Source organism: Lepisosteus oculatus, chromosome 28 (assembly GCF_040954835.1).
Source record: "Lepisosteus oculatus isolate fLepOcu1 chromosome 28, fLepOcu1.hap2, whole genome shotgun sequence".
Taxonomy (NCBI): domain Eukaryota; kingdom Metazoa; phylum Chordata; class Actinopteri; order Semionotiformes; family Lepisosteidae; genus Lepisosteus; species Lepisosteus oculatus.
The window spans coordinates 8,075,206-8,097,203 of NC_090723.1; the positions used below are offsets into that span (position 1 = coordinate 8,075,206).

General features: G+C 40.4%; 1 protein-coding gene across 2 annotated transcripts in view; it reads right to left on the reverse strand.

Annotated features, from left to right (window-relative positions):
* crhr1 (corticotropin releasing hormone receptor 1) overlaps positions 1-21,998 on the reverse strand; it is an 89,106-nt gene that overhangs the window by 23,652 nt on the left and 43,456 nt on the right. For both annotated transcript variants that reach the window (XM_015362236.2, XM_015362237.2), the window contains exons 4-6: positions 21,869-21,988; positions 11,135-11,220; positions 1,836-1,942 (exon numbers count right to left, since the gene is read on the reverse strand). In XM_015362236.2, coding sequence (XP_015217722.1) covers positions 1,836-1,942; positions 11,135-11,220; positions 21,869-21,988 — 313 coding nt within the window. The remainder of the gene's footprint in view (positions 1-1,835; positions 1,943-11,134; positions 11,221-21,868; positions 21,989-21,998) is intronic.

Here is a 21,998-nt window from a genome sequence, read left to right on the forward strand (position 1 = left end):
ACCAAAGTTGGATTTTTAATTCTCTATAAAAAATCTATATGTTTAGCTTTTTTTCTAACACTGCACGAACTTGAGAATTCGCTAGGAGTTAATTTTAATATGAAGTGTGAACATTTGAGCTTTAACAATAAATGTTATTTTCCCATCCTGAAATGTCAATGCAGATCATCATTAGGCAAATAAGTGAATTGTTGGGAATAAATAATTAAAAGAAAAAACAGCAATCGCTGAGTGTAACTTTTGTTTATTTGCTATCTTTGCATCTTAATTCTCCACTATGCTGATGCACAATGGCTCTCTTAATCTTGCTTTTAACCTACAAGGCTGAATTGTTACGGAAACCAATTCTTTTGCAGGAGGCACCTACTAAATTAAAATCAAACTGTAAAATTACAAGCAGATTTTTGGATCTGACAGAAAGGTTTCTGAAATACATGTTTTTCCTTAATAGTCTAAAACGTTGCCCTTGGGAATACTCATCAGACTTTCTTAAAATAAAGATTACACATGACAAGTTGTTTTAAATTAATTTTATAAAGACCTGTATAAAGAAACACAAAGTCAAAGTCAATATTTGCTCCATGATGTTTATAGATTTCCAACATTGGACATTGTCCAATGAGCTTGTTTAAAAATAAGTTTCTACCCAGGTTTACTTGTCATAAAAAATAGTTTTCAGTGAATTAGGGGTTGTGTAAACAGGCGATCATAATAATTGAATTGTATATGTATTTTATATTATGCATTTAATGTTGGTAATTTAGAGCTTTCCAATTAGTAGAACAAAGAAACCACAATTAATCCATGATAACACAGATAAACATAGACAAGAAAACAAGTACTGTATGCACAGTTATATTAAAAACCAGGAAATCTTATTTAAAAAAAACAAGACTAGTAGTCTCAGGCTGAGCATTGCAAAGTTTGGGCACCTAAATATTCAAGATCTGTTCATCCACATTATGGCACTTTTTCATGAGAACACATAGCAAACCAGACTCCAACAAGCTGTGCTGTCAGGGTGTTCTGTTATGGCTCAGCAAGTCTTTCAGGCAGCAAGAAGCCAGAATATGTAGAGCTTTCAAAGCTGGGAGAAGGATTTTGAAAATAGTCCTAAATGTCACAGGAAGCCAGTGCAGGGAGGCTCAAACAGGAGTGATGTGCTTATAGTATATGATTAAAATTGTAGCATCTGAATTTTGACTGCACTGAAGTCTATAGTAATCTGATCTGGAGAAAACAAAGCAGTGGACTGGTTTCTCAGCATTTGACTGGGACAAGAGAGGGTAAGTCTGGGTACATCGTAAAACAGGCAATATTCCGTAAAAAGGGACACGCTTATAATATATTGAGTGTCAGATATTTAAACTGGGGTGCAGAAGAACATCAGGATTCTTCACCCGTGTAGCTGTCCACATTTCCATACCATCACCGAGCATGCTGATGTCATTCACGTGACACACTTTGACTGTACAGAGACAGCTCAGCCATATCATACAGCGGAATCATTCATGCATCAAAAAATCCCTATCGCTTTTGAGTGGCTAGCCCAATGCAGAAGCAGGAAAGCTTTTAGAGAATCATCAGCCAACCCCCCTCCTTCCCTCTCCCCATCACCATGATCCAACCTTTTTTCAACTTCTCAACCTCCATGGGAGTCTAAAAAAAAGTCTCAGCAGCTCTCTGACAACACCTCGCCTGAAACTGCCATTCAGCTGTCAGATGCCGTTACGGAGGGCGCACACAGCCACTCGCTGTGAATCGAAAGCATTCTGAGGAAGGAGGTCTGGTCTGATCAAATTAGGAAGGCAGAAATACTGGAGAATGAGACTTACCTTAGCCGCATGAAAAGCACAAACGCTGCCAGCAGAGCTCCTAGTGAGATGCAGTGTCCCAGGTAGTTGACAATCACCGCAATGTGGTAGTGCAGCTTGCTCTTTTTCTGAAAAGACAACAAAGACGAGGCGGCTGGTAAGCTGGGCAGCGTGGAGGCAGGGCAGATTGACAGAATGATCACTTTGTTCTGCTGCCTCACTGCTCCAGCTCCCAGGTATGATTCTGGACTGGAGCACCTGTCTGTGTGGAGCTTGCGTGTCGCCCTAGTTTCCACCCAAATCCCAGAAACATAAATATTATGCTTGATTGGCTGCTCTAAATAGATTGAGTACCATTTTTTTATGGGAGTTAAAGAGGATTTCCAATAATGAGTTGGGGGGGGAGGGTGAGATTGTTCCCTGTACAACTAATACAATACAATAGGACTATGAGAAATTTAACCACTTGGGCTACATTTCTTTCTCTCGTTTGTGACATTTTGCTTAGTCATTTTGTTAACTTTTCTGTGAGGAATCAGTACGCCTAACTCCACTCAATTTGATCCAGTTTAAAGGTTTGAATGGAGCTTGAATGCTATTAAACAGAACCGGAAGGAATAAAGCATTTGTAGGGATGTGAATTGTCTGAATAGATGGCTTCATTCATTTTTATGGCCAAAGCCATGAAGTAAAGTAAATATACATTCGGTGAGTACGAAAGAAGTAGGTCCAGAAAGATGGAGAATCATGTCCGAATCACATTCCCCTGAATGCCACGTTGAAAGAGCTGCCATCACCTGATACGTTGGGGAGACGACAACTGGTCAGGTGATGACTTAAAAACCAGGAAGCAGAAAGTTGTTGTTTTGAGGGCAGATCTTCGGTTGTGCAATCTCACCAGAGAGAGAAGGGAGATACTCAGCATGGACTGTACAGGATAGAATCTGTGAAGTTTTGGAGTCAGTGACTTTGGAAGATGCTCAAAGAGGACCTTAGGCTTTTGTTTTGTGGTGGCTTTGCATTGATTCCTCATACTGCAAATAAAAAGCACTGGTTTTGTCCCCGATGGCTGCATTTCTTTTCCCGAGGCCCATGTCTTAAAAAAGATCACTTGCTACAGCACCACAGCCTCTGGGTGTCTGGCAGCTCTTAAGGTCCTGAAAAAACCATGCCTCAGCGACTGACAGGGTTGCAGCTGAAAATACTTTGTTGTAAGTTTCTGGGGGGTTCATGCAGATTCTCTGTGTACCCATAGACTCACTCAAGATCTGCTCAGGGAACACTATGTAGAAGAAGGGAAGGGTGTAGAGTCTTTTTTTAACAATGTCTGGGATTTGGAAGATGTTTAATTTAATTTGACAGCAGAATTTTCCCCCCCCACTTAGCTGTAACTTTAAGCATTCTGTGCATAATTCAGCACTACCTCTCGCTTATTTCTCGCGCATCATTAGGCTCTACTGCTAAAGATGTAGTTGACTTTCTCAGTTAACATTGCAGAGTATTGACCTCTATGTGTTCCCCTCACAAAAATAACATTCTTAAAAGCAAGTACAGTATTTTAACAAGGGCAAGAACCTAGGGTCTGATTCCAGTCTGCATGAATTCCACACAATTCATTGGACCTCCTTAAAGTCAGACATTCAGAAACAGTCCTGGTCCAAGCACTTCTCTGTAGCACCTCTCTGCTGTGTGATCTTGCTTGGTTTCTCATCATTTCCACTCTTGCTGTGATCGTTTTAGCTTATATAGTGTATGTTTTGAATGTTTAAGCGGGAAGCAAAAAAAGGAGGGAATTAATAGGGAAAACAAGCCACTGGACCAAGCAATCCATTCGGCTTTTTCTCTGATTGGATTTTACTTTCTCTCCTACGTAATCTGTCACATGGCTGGATTTCTGTAGAAAGGCTGTGGGACACATGTTCAACAACACAGCTCTTCAGTTCAGTAAACACCATCTTCACTGCCGTCTGCGTCAGAGCATCAGTTTACATACTGTACTGTCTCCACACTTGCCAGCACATATTAGCGGAGGGGTAATGACCGTGTGACATCATCCTTAACCTTTTGTCACAGAAACAGCATCCAAAACATCGGATGTTTTGATTGCCTTTCTGTGAGGCATCTATGAATGTTTAACAACCACTCTGGAATTAATCTGGGTTCCAACAATGCAGTGCCGAAGGATCTTAGTTTGCCTCTGTGTGAGTGGCCATGTCTGTCGAAACTGATATGTTTCCACATTGCTAAATGCGACCCCTGTGCAATGACGGAGAACCGAGCCACATGGTCCAGAATGTACATTTTGTTTAGTCCATATCAGTGATGTATTTGTTGCATCAGGGGCACCAATTACTTGACATCAGGAAGCCATGTAACTCATTCTTCCTAACGGCATCTGTACCTAATGTTCTGTAGCCCTGGTTGAAAGAACAGAATCTCTTACAATCTCAATGATGAGGACGGAGTGTGTGTAAAAACATCAAGAACTAGGTGCTCTTGATGCTGTTTTAGTAAAGCTCTGACCGCCTAAGGGTCCTTTACCTCACTAGAGAAACCCTCACTTCAGAAACAAACACTTACTCTAGCTGGGAGTTTTAAGAGTCCTCCAGCTGGAAACAATTCTTGTCATACAGCAGTGAAGAAATCACAACATTTGTGGCACAATAACTACGAGCAAAAATAGCCCGACTGTGAGGAAGTTGAAATCGGATACATTCTGAGACCGCTGTATCCTGACCTCTTTGTAAATTTGCCCACCAGGGCATCATATCAAAAATATCTTCAGGATGTACTCCTGCACTGAGCCTTGAGGTAGACTCAAAGTGCTTATATCCTGGGAAGACAATAAAGTTGTCCAAGCCTGTTATTAGTTATGCCCTTTGGAGGTTCGAGTATATCTTCCTACAGCGACCTTGCAGATATACTGACTTCAGTTCCACCAGCCATCTTTGGAAAGCCTGGATTGTCACAGGCACTTAAGGCCTGTTTCAATGACATTCGACGTAGCAAAGAGATCCAGGGTACCTCGGGCTGTTTCCTTCAGTTAGTTCTTTTGTTTTCTATTGTTTTCTAGAGATGACTGAGCCTTGCCATTCAAACTACTAGAGGCTTTCTTAAAAAAAGGGGGACAGGAGGAATATTTCCATTTTCCCTGTAAGTTTGTTCCCAAATGAGAAGCACAGTTCTGGCCTGCTAGTCATTAAGCCCTGCTAATCTAGTAGTGGAACCAAGTTCTTCAGTTGTTTCTGAATGGCTACTGTATTTCCAACTGGCTGTACTGTTTGCCAAGGAATTTACTCTGTCTGCAATTTCTCTTTCTGGACAAAATTCAGCTGCATGTGTAACAAGTCTCAGTGTAAATCAATTGATTTTTTCAGAGGCAAGTTTGTGACAGAAGTTTGAATCCTGAATCCAACTTCACGCCCTACAAAGATTGATTAAGTGAGAAGTGTGTCTGTGCTGAAGCTTGTAGGATATCTTTTTCCTGGAGTACAGCATGTAACTTAAATCTTTTGACCAGTATGCTGTAGTCATGATAATTGCACATGAAGCTTCGATAAAGCTCAGGCTGCCTGTGTGCTTTTGTTTGTGACACAATTTTTACAGAAATTTAAGTGCTCACACCTACGTGTAACTGAGTTGCACACATTGTGAATTTCATCCCCAGAAGAGCCAGGATCTAGCAAAATGCTTCGCAGCGTGAAGTGCTTTTTCATGTACAGAACTGCGAAGTGGGCACTGGGGCTGTTTCATTCCTGCAATGCAGTGTGAAGACAAACAGGACTCCTGAGGAAAAGTAGGTCAGAAAATAAGCTTCAGCTCCTCTTGGATTCGCTGTTAGCGTGGAGGTCGGTAAAGCCCACAGAGAGGATGGAAATCTATTTTCCCCTAACCGACTGGAACTTCTCCCTTAGTAGCACAATGTCACCCCAATGGGGTAATTATGATAACTTTTGACATCTCTCTTTCCCATTACAAGTGGGTTCAGTGCTTGTTAAACACTCAGTTCCCCATTCTCCCTGCCTGTTTCTATTGGATAGGGTCGCAGTGACTCCACACTAGAACTGCCTGCGATGCACACTTCTGTTTCTCAGGTAACAGCGCTCGATAAAGAAATCCAATCTACTTTTTCTGCACAAAGAACTAAAAATTAACACCCACCGTCACTGATGTGCAATTCTAGCAAGGATTTATGGAGTCATGGCCAGTTTCCTGTCCTCAGATGGTTGAAATTAATTCTGTGGGTTGTGTTTTTTTTAAATAACCTTTAACTTTTTAATTGAACATGTGAGACTTGGCTTGGGTTTCTAGGGTAATCATCTCCTCTATAAATCCGGGGATTGTCAAGTCGCTCCTGTGTTCGAGAAACCGTCAGCTGTGACCATCTCTGGTCTCTGGTGTCAGTTTTCCAAAATTCTTCTGTGCTCCTCTAATTAAGAAATAACCTCGAGGTAGGACTCTGACTCACTTCCTCTGCTTGCAACACAAACTGGCTGTCACATTGCATGTCACCTCAATCCCATCATTCCTTCTACATCTGGCCTTTCTATGGAGTACATACTGTATATACAATACACTGAAAATAGACTTACACAGTTTATATATTCTAATTCTAGTACCTGTGAAGCAGTAGGTGTTAAGCCTAAGGGGATGTAAGCTTTTCCCCTTGTCAGAAACTGAGAATTGTACATTTATAGACTATTTTAACATACATGATCTACTTTCAGGGATCCATTTAAGCATACACACCATTCGTGTGTATTTAGCTATGAATTAGATTGATTGTCTTATCAGAATGTGAAGAACTTTAATACCCCACCGAGAATATAGAAGGTGTTTACTATGGTACACCCTGTACAGCGAAGGATACACTAGGATAGAAAATTCAAAGAATCTCACCATAAATTATGTCATAAATAACTTCGACACTAAGCTGGGGACAAAAGGAAAAGGGTTTCAAATGGCAGTGATTAAGCCTCTGATGTTTATGTGGTATCATTAAAAAGGTTACCTCTGGTTTATGAGCTGCTAGTCTTGATTTACATAATATTATTCACTCTGACAGTTACATCAAAGTTTGGTACTTTCAGACAGACTTAAACAGGAAGTGAAGTCTCAAATATCTCTCTAATGATTACGAATGGTAAATGTACCAGCCCTTCATATGGACCCAGGCAGGAAGTGACATAATCTCTAACAGCTGGCATGGGGTCCTCTTCCCTGTGTTGGTACACAAAGAGTGCTAATTACTTTTAACTGTAGAACAAAATGCAAGAACTTCCATAAATGAACCACTGTTCAGTTGTTGGAGTGAATAACTGAATGAATACATACGCAGACATTACACTGCAATGCCTCAGAAAATAAACTCAGTTATATGGAATCCATAATATGCTTATATCTTTTACAGAGAGGACTTTTACCAGAATGTTTTACAGAGCTGCTTCTATTAAAGAACTAAATTACATTTTGGAGAACTGGATCATATTCTCATCACATTGAGCTTTACATAAGTTTGCTTGATTATATCATTCCATTAAGTCTATTAAATTGATTTTTTACAGATATCATATTCATCTGAGAGAGTGGTGTTTTATGAGAATATAATTGAGTGCCTTTCTCAGAACTGTAGAACAGGATGACCCTTTAGGTCAAATAACAGCGCAGTGCTGAATGTATCTCAGGCCACTGGCGCTGAAACACAATCAGACTCCTCTGTCTGCTCCAATGCAGACTAACCATCTCTCTTTTATTTGGAACTGAAATTGATTGAAGCAAACGGAGAGTCTTGAAGAAATTAGGAATAGTATTTTCCCCCTCTGAATTGTAAATGGAAATAGAAAGCAATAACTGAAGGACTGGATGTACAAATAGGTCCTTTTTCTGCCACTTATGTTTTGATTCAAGTAGGAAGCATATTCAACAGTCAGATTTAGAGCTTTACTTAGACTAAAATAAAATTGAATTTTTCTGATTACCTCTTATTTTCAGGATGCACCTGTTAAATCCTCTTGTTCTTTTGTAAACTGTAAAGCTTCTACATTCGTTTTCTGAATTGGAGATGAAAACTGAACTCTTCTAAAAGATGTCATACAGGTGTGTTGTTAAATTGCCCACCTCTTGCTACTGTATATAACCAAGCATTCTGTTTGGTTTTCTATTGCTTCTCTACATTGTCCCAATAATGACAGAAACGAATATCCAATATTGATAAAGAATTATCCAATATTGACGGAATTCCTTGTCTAACACAGTGCATGTTAATGACATCTTCTATAGTACAAATCGGTCTGAAACTATTCCTTTAGTATTTCAGTATTTGCAGGTTCAAATGTACCTTTACAGCCTGTGTATTGCACAGGCTCCCATTAGGTTTTATAATTGGTAACTTGGATATTGACATCCGATCAATCAATTATTTGTCGATTGTATTGCAATGGTGTGGACTAAAACAAAACTTCACCCCAATCTCCAGTCACAAACTGAAAAACTGTCATCACAGGAAGGCCAAAATGGTGCACTCGTAGAACATCCCCTGACATAAAGCTGTTATTAATAGCTTAGTAGATTAATACATTTGTAAAGGGTCAGATTTTTGTCTAATATCCCCTTCAGAGTCTCCGACGAAGGGAGTAGTGGTCAGGGGTCGAGACCCGTATTTTGAAGATTGTAGGCTTCAGTGCTCAGGTGGAGCACTGCTGTTGCACTCTTGTGCAACGTGCATCACTCAGTCTGCTCCAGTCAAATCAGTTAATAATGAGAATACTTCTACTTTTCTAGATTGTACAAAACCCTTCTGCAGCTCGCGTCTGCTTTGTATTTCTTGCCAAGACCCTTCATAGCTGATACATCGCTATCTTTTCTCGACCACTTCCTGTGTGCCTTTACTTCATGAGAGGCGAGCTTTCTTGCCATTTCCCAGAAAGTGGGGGGATTATAAATGTTCTGCCTAAAGAATTATATTTTGCCATGTCGGCTTACACCCGCCAAACAATTAATGTCCCATTGTGTGCAGACCCAGCTGCGGGAACAGAGATATTAATTTGTCTCATTTTTTTTAGAAACAGATGGCAATGTGTGCAGGCATCCTGCAGCAGCTGTGGCCTGGAGAGGGTGAAATACCTTCTGAGATTTTCTGAAGTATTACCTGGCCTTCCAGTTCCACAGCTCAGTTTCATTTCTGCAGCAAACGGAGCCATTTGAAAATTTAATGATGAGTAATAAAATAAAGATAATGGCTGGAGAGGTAAGAACAATAGGAGTTATTGCTTCCAGTTTCCAGTGTCATGTGCAATTTGCAGTTCCCATCTCAAATACTCTTGTCACCTCATTGCAATGTAGGAAAGCTCACAAATAAGACATTTGTTCCCTCTAGATCAGTGTTTCTCAGTCTTTTCCATCACAGAGCACACTTACATGAATATAAAACCACCTCTCCATATACACATCACAATCCTGAACACATTATTATAAATTTTAGAAAACTCATTTCAATGCTACTTCAATGTCCAACCGAGTTTGTATATATATACACTATATTGATTTTTGTAATTTTTTTATATGCCACAGTAAGTTAAATATTAAAAAAATATTAAAGATGTTCTTAAACAGAAATTGCAATTGAGCTTAATATGTGTACTGTATATTTAATCATGTGTATATGTAACCATTGTGACCTTGGTGATTGCAATTAACTATTTAATTGAAACCTGTAATACTGAGAGCTCTTGCACAGACACTCTGTTTATTTTGTTCCAGTAAACACACGTGATTCCCATGTGAAGAACTTAGAGCATGGCCTCAGTATGTACACCAGACGTGCAACATGATACTCTGGTCACTCCACAAAACTAATTTATACACAGCATCTAACTTATTGATATGGCCTTATAAAGCCAGAAAAAAATGAAATATATTAACCACATCATTGTGAACTAATTGCCAAGACCTTTGTTTGGGAAAGAGCACTTTTAAAAAAAAAACACAAGCAACAGAAGAAAACACAACAAAACTCAAAGGAAGAAGGGAGGATCCTTTTTTTAGCTGCTATCTGTTAGGTTTTAAACTGCTGTCCTCTCTGTTGGTACTGACAGTGACGCTACTCTCACTGACAACACTGTCAGCTTACAGACCCTTGTTGAGTCACACAGTCACCAGTGTGTGGGGACAGAGGTACCCTAGACTATTCAAGGTTAAACCACTCTGGAAGCCCTTGCAAACTTGTGTCACTTTTTGAGGAATTATTACAGTCAGCTAATGACACAACCCAAAATGAATAAGTGGTGTCTGGACTACAGGGCTCATCCTGAACTCTCATTGAGTGTTTCCACTCAGGATGCCATATTTTTGTAATGCAAAACAAGGCACATCGTCAGGATAAGAGCAGATGCAACCAAAAAGCTGTCCCGGTCCTCGATGAACAAAAATGTAGTCAAAAACAAAATATTGTATCAGACATTTAGAAGGTAAGTGTATCTGGCACATCTTTAGACAAGCTTGTTTGTGAAAATGGGTGCTGCTTGCAACCCGTTTTTCAGACACAGAGGGATGGAAGGCTTCAGTTATGATTGGAAGAGCAGAACCACTGCATTAACACCTTTGGTTTTGCTTGAGCAGAGATCCGATTAGTGCATCAGGCTTTTAGGTTGAAACTCTAGAGGCTTATATCTGAATTCTGTCAAAAAGAACAGGAGTGACAACTCAGAAACTGACACATTAAAAAAAAAACAATGCCAGGGGAAAAAACAAACCTCCTTCACTTAGCGTTGAGGAACAAAAGCCAATTCTCCAAAAGCTCGCAACAATTGCTCAGTGTGAAAGGGGACAGTTTTGGAACTACTGATGAAGTCCGTCTCTGTAAATTAATTCGGCCACAGTCTAACCAGTGGCATTTCTTTTTGAGAAAGAAGTTTGTTTTTCTTCCAAACTTACAGAAGTGACAGAACGACACAATTTTAAATAAAACTCCCCCCCTCCCCCTAAACATAAAACAAGAAACTTTCAAAACATTTGAAAAAATCATGATGGGTTAAATTCACCTTTTCCAGATCTACAGTATGTTGATATACTGATATACTGTTGCCTGCTAGGTTTGAACCACTTAAGGGTGAATGTCAAACGCTGACTGTCATATATCATTTTGATCATTTCCCCCCTGCTCATTACTGATTGCAATGCCTGTCCAAAACTTGTGTTTGTGTAGAGGGAGAACTGGGCCTTCAAAACTGACAGGGAAAATTGTACCAAAGCAGAAAATCAGGCCGTCTGGGGGATGGAATTGTGTGAGCTGGGTGCAGTTTGTCTGGGTGTTTATACTTTACCTCCTCGTTTAGTATCTCCTGGCACTGGGAGTAATTACCCTTCATGGCCCAGGTCCCGTTCGATAGGCATTCTCTGTAGACATTATCTGCAAAAGACAGAAGGCGGGTGTGATTGTGTCTCAGAATACAACCAAATATTCTGTAAGCAAACTGTGCAAAACGCTAAAATACAGGAGATGCCCTGTGATACATACTGTATGGTATATGGTACGGGTGCTCGTTTTATTCTGCCATGGCATTGAACCCACGTATACATTACATCAATTCTGACAGCTGTCACACCCTTCTTTAAAATCCACCTGCCCCTTACAGGGAAACAAATTACATATGTAGGCCACGTGATGCAACAGTCGTTCTAAGGCGCTAGGTTTTACAGAAAGTGGATTTTTCATAGATTTTATTTTCAAAAGGCTTCACTGTACATGAGGTGATAAAAAAACATCTCAGAACCCATCCATTCATCCATTATCAGGAAGTCTCCTGTTCTTGACAGCACAGAGCCACTCCTGGAATCAGGACTCTACCCCAGTAGGGGTGTCAGTCCGTGATGGAATAATTTACCTCCCCCTCCTTTGAAAAAGCAATTATAAAATGTTTTTTTTAATTCTACAACAAACGCAGCATGCTTGATTGATGGTAACAGACGTTTTCAGGTGCCCTCCAGATTCTTATTATAGGCTCTCATTTGTTGCACCAGCTTTGCTTTCTCAGCATAGAGAAAAGATATAAAAATAGTTCACTGGCTAATGCAGAGATGTATTAATGTTTCTATATCTGTTACAGAAACAAAGGCTGTTTCCCTGGAGCTTAGCCCTGCATAAAGTACATGCAATAATTTTTCAACCCAAAACAGATACAGTATGTGTCTGACGGAAAAAGAACTTCATTTCAGCCCAGGCTGGCTAGTTTTATAGTCACTGGAAAACAAATGGATAGTCTGATTTGGAACTATTGCACTGCCTTTGTGAACATTTACTACGGCAAATCTGTATAGTGCTTTTTCAGTTTTTCCAGTTTTGCTACAGCTTCGCCATGCTTTTGTACAGATTACATGCATTTTCGTTAACAAGCATCATGTGTAACCATGCTTTTGTATATGTTACCAGGTTTTACCATGATTTGACTGTCTTGATAAACCACAAATCGCTTTTGTATGGTACGACCCCTTTGGAGCTGTTGGCTTTTCATGGTCTGCAAGGAGCTGTATTTAACAAAGTATGACCCCACAGTACAAATACAAATAACTCTGTTCATGCCTCCAGCCCAGGATGTTACAGGATGTGCCCTGTGCCTCCAGGCTCGGCTCCAGATCAATAACACCTCACCAGGATAAAACAGTTTCTTGATAATGCACGACTGAATTGATTTTATGTTTTTTTTAAATCACATTGCATAAATTATTTGTTAACATTGCTCTGTGCCAATGCATGCATTGGGCTTTGTGAAGATGAATAAACAGGTAGTTGTAGCCACCAATATTGCAGATTAATTTAACAACAAGTGCAGTTCAAACTCCAGAACCTGGTCCTGTATTGTTCTCAGGTCTGCAGCAGTCCTTCTGTTATTCCTGTTGATGGTGAGCCAGTGACATTTACTGCAGACCATCATCAATCAACACCCACAGCATGTTCAATTTATTGTCAATAAGAACTACATTAATATGTGACAAGCTGCACTGCGGTTATTAATCACATCACCTGTTTGCTCAGTGCTGTGGCATTGCATTATTAATAGCAAATGCTCACATGTTAGATGCTATTTCAGAGGCTGCTAAACCGAGATCAATACAAATAAAGAACTATCACTATAATTAGACAGGGGTTTAGGTCTATATTGCACATTGTCATTACACTCTTTATGCATTGAACGCTGGCTGGTTCTCTGCAATTTATTGACTGTCATGGGGATTTAAGCCAACCAGTCAACTTACTGGGTAACAAGACTTTGTAGGACTTCATCTGCCTGGGTATCTTGTTTCATACACCTTAAGCATTTACCCTTTCCCTACACAACTACTGGACAGCTCTTTAGCCAAAGTTAATGTAGCCAATATCCTGACCCCTTTAAAGAAAGGATAGTTCTTTGGATCAATTATCTACTAAGTAACAAAGGGGCTATATGGGCCAATGGGCTTACTCTCGTTTGGGTGCCAGTGGTTCCCAGTTTGATAGTTAAGTGTATTTCCTCCAAAAAAGCATTGCTAAGATATATTTCTGGGCTTGCACAGAACAGACTGGTACTTGGCTGCAAACCACATCATTCCCTGTACCTGACCTTGAGCATGACTCAATCATTCGTGGCAGAAACACAGACACGTCCCCCCATACAGCTTATTGATTTCTAATCCACTACTCCAATAAATGAGACCCTGACGAGAGACCGGGCAGGGCCAGGATGGATAAAAAAAAGGCAAAAGAAGAAAAACACTCAACTCTTTTTGGAAAAAGTCCTGATTAACTGTGGAAGCTCGGCGCTTCAGAAATCGACTAATCTCCAAACAGGCTGAGCCTGAGAAAGCTACAGCTAGTGTTACCTGGAGCACTTGATGCTCTTTCAGAACACTGAAGGCTTTGATTAATGTCTGGTTTCAGACAAGCCTTATTGCCCAAAAGCAATAATTTGAGGCAGTTATCTTTAGGCACAGGCAGCCTTCCCATCAAGCTCACCAAATGGGCATTAAATAAGCCTGATTAATGCATCAGGGGCAATTTTTTTGAAAATTACACTTGCATTCGATACGCTTTACCCCTTCAATATTATTAAATAGAACTTTTTTAGATATAATACTAACAAGTTTTTTTTTTCATTCAGTGGCACTTTAAAGCACTACACAGCTGACGGTAAAGGGGGACAGACACATCTGACATTCCTGGGAAAGCTTGACTGCGTCGGAAAAACACTCCCGGGACTGATTTCCAATCTCTGCACCTCTCTTGAGTTTTCGGCACTTTATTTCGCTGGATGTGTGCGTCTTCTGTTCTTAAACCATAATTTTCAAATTAAGATTAAACAAAAACTCTTAAGCCTGAGGTCCATGCCGTATTTGATCTGGAATGGCTTTTATGAAAGAGCACTGCTCTAGACCTGTCACACTCTTTTTATCCTTACATAATGTTTGTGAGGGGAATTGAGAGATGATGCTACTTCACTAGGGACAATTACTGCTTGGTGAAATCGGTTTGGCTTCATCTGCTTGGTTAATGAGTAGCCTAATGGCTATAGGAGAAGGACGATCACCCCCCATGCAGTGTGAGCGGGCATCAGCAAGGTGGAGTTGGGCTGCAGGAGGGATGCTGGAGTCGAATGTGAAGGAGTGCTGAACAAGAGTCGATGCTGGAGTCAATATATAGAGCTAATGGTGGTGTTTAGGAACAATTGTGCATGACTGACTTGTCGTTGTTATCCCTCCCAAACATCGGTTAATAACTCCCGTACATGCAAAGGTGATTTATTACAATATGCCTGCAAGGCACCTCAATTATGATTTATTTTGACTGATTGATATTTTTTCCAGTACGCGACTTCCATTTCTAGCCATTTATACATTTGTGCGTCCTCCTGGATCATTTTGGTCATGCACCTTGCTCCAAGGTATTTAAGCAGAGATTTGAACGCACCGCCTCCTAGTTATGAGGCTGAAGCCCCCAGCTACTCATCCACACAGCTGCTAGCTGCACCTCCTGCAATCCGTGTCTTTGTAAGTCGAACTCCTGGTGCATTACAATTGCATCTGTAACCAAACCTAAATCAGAGTGGGGCCACAGGGCGGTTTAAAAGGATACAGCATGCTTTAAGAATCAAGATGGAATTTTAAAGAGCTGCATATTAATGCGAGCATTTGCCATATGTCCAGATCAAAAGAGGTTTCTGTGAAACCTACCGTGGAAGAGAAAGGCACTCCTGATTTATTTTGAGAGCGTGCTATGGAGGCTTGGAGCACCCCTTTACAAATTAATCAGATAACTCGGTTCTTACTTGTGAGTGGAAAGGGAAATAGACAGAGCAAAAGGAAGGTTTTAGGGGTCACTGCAAGTGTCTCCCATTCCTGTCGTGACAGCATGCATGCCTGGTGGCAGCAGCTGTGGCAGACGGCGAGGTGAACAGAAGGGGATTGCAGGACCTCGGCGCAGGAGAGCGAGCCCAGAGAGGCAGGCAGCGGCGCGGTACGGCCCAGAGCCTTCTCTGCTCTGCCCATCCTTGGGAGCCCCGCGATCAGCACCGGGCCTTGGGGGCCACGCTGTTCTGGATGACCGATGTCACCGTGATCAAGCACAGAGGCAAAAAAAAGGGCTTTAATCCTTGCACTCGAGGATTGTGAGGGTCATGCTGCCGGAATGGATCGATGTTATTTTTGAATAAGTGTAAAGGCAGGAACAGCATTGTGACAGTTGCTAAATCCCACTAGTGGAAACATAGAACTTGGCACGTCTATTTTTGGCAGAAGCGAACACGGCCAGCAAGACAGATCACTGGCGATAACCCACAATATGCACTCTCTCTCATTTCTTCTCCGTTTCCTACTTTTAGGTTTGTGCTAATATTGACGGTACACAGAAACGCACCATCATAAACATAAGGTGACAGTAATGCTCTTGCACGACACCAAAGTGTAGCCCAGCCACAGTGACATAATGGCATGATACAAAGTTGTGCTTTTTGCTAGTGTTACTGTAGATGCATATTACACGCTGCCTTTGAATGATGCATCTTTTTAGTTGTAAAGCAACCACAAGGTCAAATACATTAACTAGTTCTATACTAAAGTGTGAATATCACAATTTGCACATACAGCTCACAGTTCCAGGAGTGTTGTGGATTTCAGATCCCTGATAGGGCTCCTCTTCAAATCAACCGGAGTGCTGGATGGCCAACTACAGTCAAGTTCCAAGCCCAGCAGCTAATTAAAAAGGTTGTTTTGTTTTTATTTTGGAGTGCACTGTTCTCGGAAAATATAAAAATCTCGGGTGAGGACCGCAAGACCCACAGAGAAAAACAACACAGTAGATGAATAAACAAATTCTAAATGCATCAATACGGGCAGGCTGTCACCAAGGATCCAGAAGTTCTGCCCATTGGAGCTGTGTCACTGAAGTGGATGTATCTAGAGTCGGAGTCAGTCTTTTACTTCTGAAAACCCCTCCTATTTAACAACAAAGCAATTCTTCAAGGCTCAGATGCCCAAAAAGCCACCCCCAAAACTCACAAAGTACATAGCTTACAGAAAACGTCTTTGAAATAGCATTATACTGTATACCAAAGACAAACTGGTAGGTTAATTGGCTTCTAGGTAAATTGGCCCTGGTGTGAGTGTGTGTCCTGTGCTGGACTGGTGTCCCATCCAGGGTGTATCCTACCTTGCACTCATGCTTGCTGGCTCCCCTATAATGTATTGGATGAAGCAGTAAGAAAATGGATGGATGGATATAGATTTGTTTTTTCTTTTAATTCATTTTCTCTATGAACAGAAACCTAATTTGGGATGTCTATTATTTATTTCATGGGACTATAGATTTCATACTGGTATGAATAAGGATGGCAAGACTAGCTCCCCTCCTGACTGCTAGATGGCGCTGTGGAGCAAGGTGTTTAAAGATCAGACAGGTGGCCACCTAGTAACTGTTTCTTTTGTCTTTAAAAGTCACCTTTGACCTTAGCAAAGGTTTTGGCCTTCTGCTGTGCTTCCTTCCTCTCCTCACCAAACCAAACCCACATACAAACTTGGAGATACATGCGTTCACAAATATGTGCAAGTCTTTCACCTTGCTGTTTGCATCTGGACATGAAGGTCACCTGGTTGCAGGTAAGAGTACTATTTTTATTTTGGCTTCATTTTAAGCCATGTGCATGTACCATGTCCAAATGGGTTGTTGCATGCCATGTGAGAGTACACAGTCACAGGGAACACAGATTTACATGACTTCATGAGGATAGACTCTTTTTTTAATACAGGATAGAATATAATCATAAAACAAGGAGAAATGAATCATAGCTTTGTACCTGCGTGTCTGAGACTGCCATTATTGTTTTGCTCTTACACCTATTGTAGTTGAAGATAATCTCCCTTTATAAATGTGATGCCATTTGAAGCTGGCTTAGACTGATTTAATAATGGAGCAAAATATACAGTAAATCAAGCTGGAGAGTGTACTTGTAAGGTGCCTGTTCAAATGTTCCTGTAGCAGGTTATTATTGTTTTCTGTCTAAAATCACAATGCAAGCAGGTATATCTTTATATACAGTACAGATTCTGTCACTTCTCTGTGTGCTTAGTGAGAAATGAACTCAATACGACACAATACCGTTTGTCTAATGCTTCAAGAAAAGCCTCCTTTATTATTTTTTTCTTTTCTCATATGAGATGAGCAACACCACACACCTCATATGCCCTGTTTCTTCAGCTCCTTGTGTGTAAGAGACTGTTTCTGTCATTTGATTGCTCAGCTGTCATGTCATGCAGCCATTTTACACCTAATCTTACTGGAAAATAGAGCAGTACAATCACAGAATGCATTCTGTATTGGCATAATTGAAAATCTCAGGAAGAATTGCTATAGGTGCATACAAAACCTGTAACTTTTTAAACATCATGGTTTGTTATCCATGCCCCTCTACCTCCCTGGAGTTCAATTTCAAGTCTCAGTTTAAGTTGTTTAAGCAGTTTAATTGTTAATTAAGCCTTTCTTGAGTGGATCTATAGTATTAAGTTCTAATCTTGCAAGAGTAGTACTGTTCATTGTAATGTCCCATTGCAGGGAAAGGTACACTATTCAATGCTATTTCTCTTTGGTTGGGGAAAGATAATGCAACTCATCTCTGCCAGTGACATAAGGCTTCTGAGAGTTTAAACTGAAAATATATTTAAAGAAATGATTTGACTAATTCCTTACAGTGTCTGACGGTAACATATAACTATTGGCTAAAGGATACTCATGCATCACCTTGTGCAGTGCTTGTTTTGACATCCTTGTAAAATGATGTAAATCTGTATTATAAAAAAAAAACTCTAGTGTTGCACAAGCAGTTTGGTCTGGTGGGAGGTTAAGCAGACCAGACTGACAGGCCTAAATAAAGTTTTAAGTGGTATTTTTAAATCATCTGCTCAATGCAAAGGATGCAATGTACTGAATGCTAAATGCATGTCTACCAGATAAAAATAAACACGTGTCAGGTGGTGTCTGTTCACTTCTGATATAATGCAAGGTCAATATTGCCTGTTGGGTTTTTTCCAGTCTGAGACTAATCTTCTGTGACATCCCCACAGGATCTTCTAAGGCTGTGGCAGAGGGGTCAGCCAGGCTAGGAAAGCCCATCTCAAGTGGCAGGACGAGCCATAAAGTTCATATCATTAAGCTTTTCCTGTGGTTTTGTTTCCTGGGTCCACACGTGTCTTGTAATACCTAGTCACTTTTACCCCAGCTGCTCTAAAGCAGTATCATTCTCAACATCCCGATCTATGTATACCATAAGTAGTCATCTTGCGTTTTGCATTTTGTCTTGTCCTTCAGACAGGCCCATTTTAGCTAAATCTCATGCCTACAGTACGCACTCGACAAACATTTTCAGTTGCACCCTTATTTCAGGGGTGCTGTTATTCCTCATGAGTTGCTGCTTCTGTACATGCCAAAAAGCTCACAGGGAAAGGAAAAAGTCTTAGAGAAGATGAGATGAATGTGTAGGGTAACACCTTGCGTGACTTTGCTGTCAGCGCTTTTAAGGAACAAAGCCATGCTTAATTAAGAGCAACGAGCAGGATGTTGCTCTTATCTCCAGTTACTTTCCAAGGGTTGTGACTGCAACTGCAGGAGCTTCCAACAAGGAAGGAGAGCTTAAACCTATTAGATCAGTCATTCTTGTTGCCAGGCATTCCCAGTGTCAATAATGAAGTCTTTGTTTAAATCACTGGGTCTTTAAATAAGATTTATTGAAGCCAGAAGGAAAGTTAACACAGAAGAGCTGTTACTGGGAGTAACAGATGAAGGTGAAGCTGAATTCATCAAGATCAAGAAATCTCTTCAGTCACCAGTCCATTGATCAGGGGAAACACGTAATCATTTATTTTTTAATTGTTTTAATGCATCATCCTCCTGATCACCATTAAATGTCAAGTTAAGATGCCAGGATTGCATGGGAAATATCCCGTCAATTGTATTGTGTTGCTTCCCATTAATTCTAAATTGTATGGTTCATGACAAACAGGTCATATGACAAAATCAAATTAGACCCTGTCACACAGCTTGAAGCACACTTTTTCTAAGCACAAATGATTAGAAATAGGAAAGGCTTTACTATTTACCATTTCCGACTGAACCCATCTCGGAATTTGCAAAACATAAGTCTGGATGAGACTCGAAAGAGACTGAAATCGTGCTTTACAAGCATCAATCACCTAATCTCCTATAAGAATGTAATACATTCACATCCCCTTTGAGAGGCAGTGTGTATCTGTATCTCTCAGACTACCAACGGAAGCTCACAAACAGCTTAAAAATGTCCATCTACAGTTCATTTACTGTCATTCCTAACAGCCACCAAGTACAGAGAAAGATGTGAATCACTCTGTGATAAATATTCATTAACACTGTTTTGAAACATTACAGCACTTTCACAAATGCTAATGTATCTATGATCACTACATATTTTAATGGCTGTATTTACGGACTGGGATGGTGTTTGACTGTGCTGAATATTTATGACAATTTCAGTATTTGTTTCATTCTGAGACTTCAGACATGTTGCTAAAATATTGTAAGGAAAAAGACCAAAATAAAGAAAAAAGTGTCCAGATCAAAATGCTACTCCTCAAAACTATTCTGCACACACCATTTTCCTCTGACTGAAAGGTGACTGGGGAAAAATGAGACTGAAAAAAATCAACACAGCAGGGGAGTAATTTAAGAATTGGGAAACCACAGGGGGCAGACAGGAGAAGTGTTGGATTGATTCGTCCTGGATTGATCAAACTAAGCTTTTTAAAATTGAACACATTGTCAAAGAAAGGAAATGAGGCGGGTGGACTGTGACTGTTCTTGTGTCTCTATAAAATGCCCCAGTGTTAGAGTGGCTTGGTACAGAATTCTAGAAATATATACAGTATGCATGACCAATTCAGTTTCTAACCTGCTAAAGAACCAAATGAGATCCAGGTATTCCTGAATCCATACACAAGGCGTGGCATTGCAGTAAGGGAGCAAGCTACCACAGAGATTTAAAAGGTACAGACACTACCTGCGTTATGAACATCCATAGAAAGTCTCAAAGCTCCAAGAGGTATTCTAACAATGCGTGCATATGAACACCAAGATGGACATGTGAACAAACCCAAGGCAGCGTAGTTCACTGTGTGCTACTTATTTGCAGTGTGTGTTCTTCCTATTTGATCTAAATGTAGATATACATGTGAGATCAGTGCCAGAGACACACCTGTATCAAGGAACTGGAAAGCCAGATGTTTTGAAGTGATATTATACGTAATAAAGCATTCAGCGAACAGAGAGGCACCCTAGCAGGCCAGGCATGGACTTGGTTTAAATAGATCTGCGTTCACAACTCTCAAGCTTTATTGTGGGTTAAATAGGCTTCTGCGGGATAAAAGTTCTTAACTTGGGGGTGCAAGCACCACATGGAGGTATGAGATACTCTTTCTGGGGGCGCAAAATATGCCAGATTTTGTTTTGGAAGGAAAATCACTAAAAACACAAATTAAGCAGGGACATGTAAGGAAAACTACTTTGTCCCATCAAACATAGGTATTTTAAGTAAACTCAAAGTATGGAATGTTTTCCTGTAGTCTTTTACCATGAAATTAAGATCATTCTCTCTGTTTCATCCTATAGTTCAGATATATCTTAGACTTAAAGCACTGACCTACTTCAACGGTTTTTGAACCGTTGAAGTAGGTCAGTGCTTTGTCAGGTTGTCGAATGTTTTGTTCACTTTGCAAATGGCATTTCTTCATTTCGTGCGCAAGACAAATTCACTGATGGGCTCTGGGATCAACCAGGGATCCCTGGAAAACCTTAAGGATCTTTAAGGAAAATATTCTTAGAAGGGAATATACTAACTGTTGGCACAGACCATGAAGCTGAGGCTCACTTGCTCTGCTGCGTTGCTGTAAAAAAAAACTAATTTAAAATGTGAGACCCTCTCCTGTAGCTTTTTTCATTTATGTAAATCCACTTTCTGGTGATGATGGCGAATTTGCTGAAGTCCTCACAAGACTTCCAAAGAAAAGCAGGGACTGGTCTAATCCAGCTGCAGGCAGATCTGCTGATTCGGCAAAAGATACTTCATCTCAGCTTCAATAGGAAAGGTCACAGTTTAAGATTTACAAATTAAATTAGATCTAATTTATACTAGAAGATAAGGTCAATTCATTTTACTTATTTTCCAGTCATGTCCAATAATCCCATAATTTTTTTTAGAGAAAGTGCATCATCAAATCAGAATCCTTTGACATAGCACAACTACAGTAGGTTTTCATTTTAGATACAAAGAATTATGGGACTTAAGTAGCCTTAATATCCACTGGAATGGACAGTAGCTGAAAGTTCAAGCCCTGACAGACTGAATACCCTAGAATATAGCAAAGGTGTAAGAAAATAGTTTTGTTTACTGGGCTGCATTCACTCCATGTATCAGCTAAAGTGCAGTTCCTGTAATTGTTCACCAACGCTGCTCAGCTGCAGCACAACTTTAGAGCATCCTTTGTCTAGATATCCTGCTTGGGGCTCTTACTTGTGGTGTTGTATCTCACTCCATAGAAGTATTCTGGACAAGGCCTGGTAACCACTTCTCCTGCACTGCTTTTTGGCCAGCAGGTCCCTATTCCGTCTATAGACATATTGCAGAATACACCTGGAGAAAC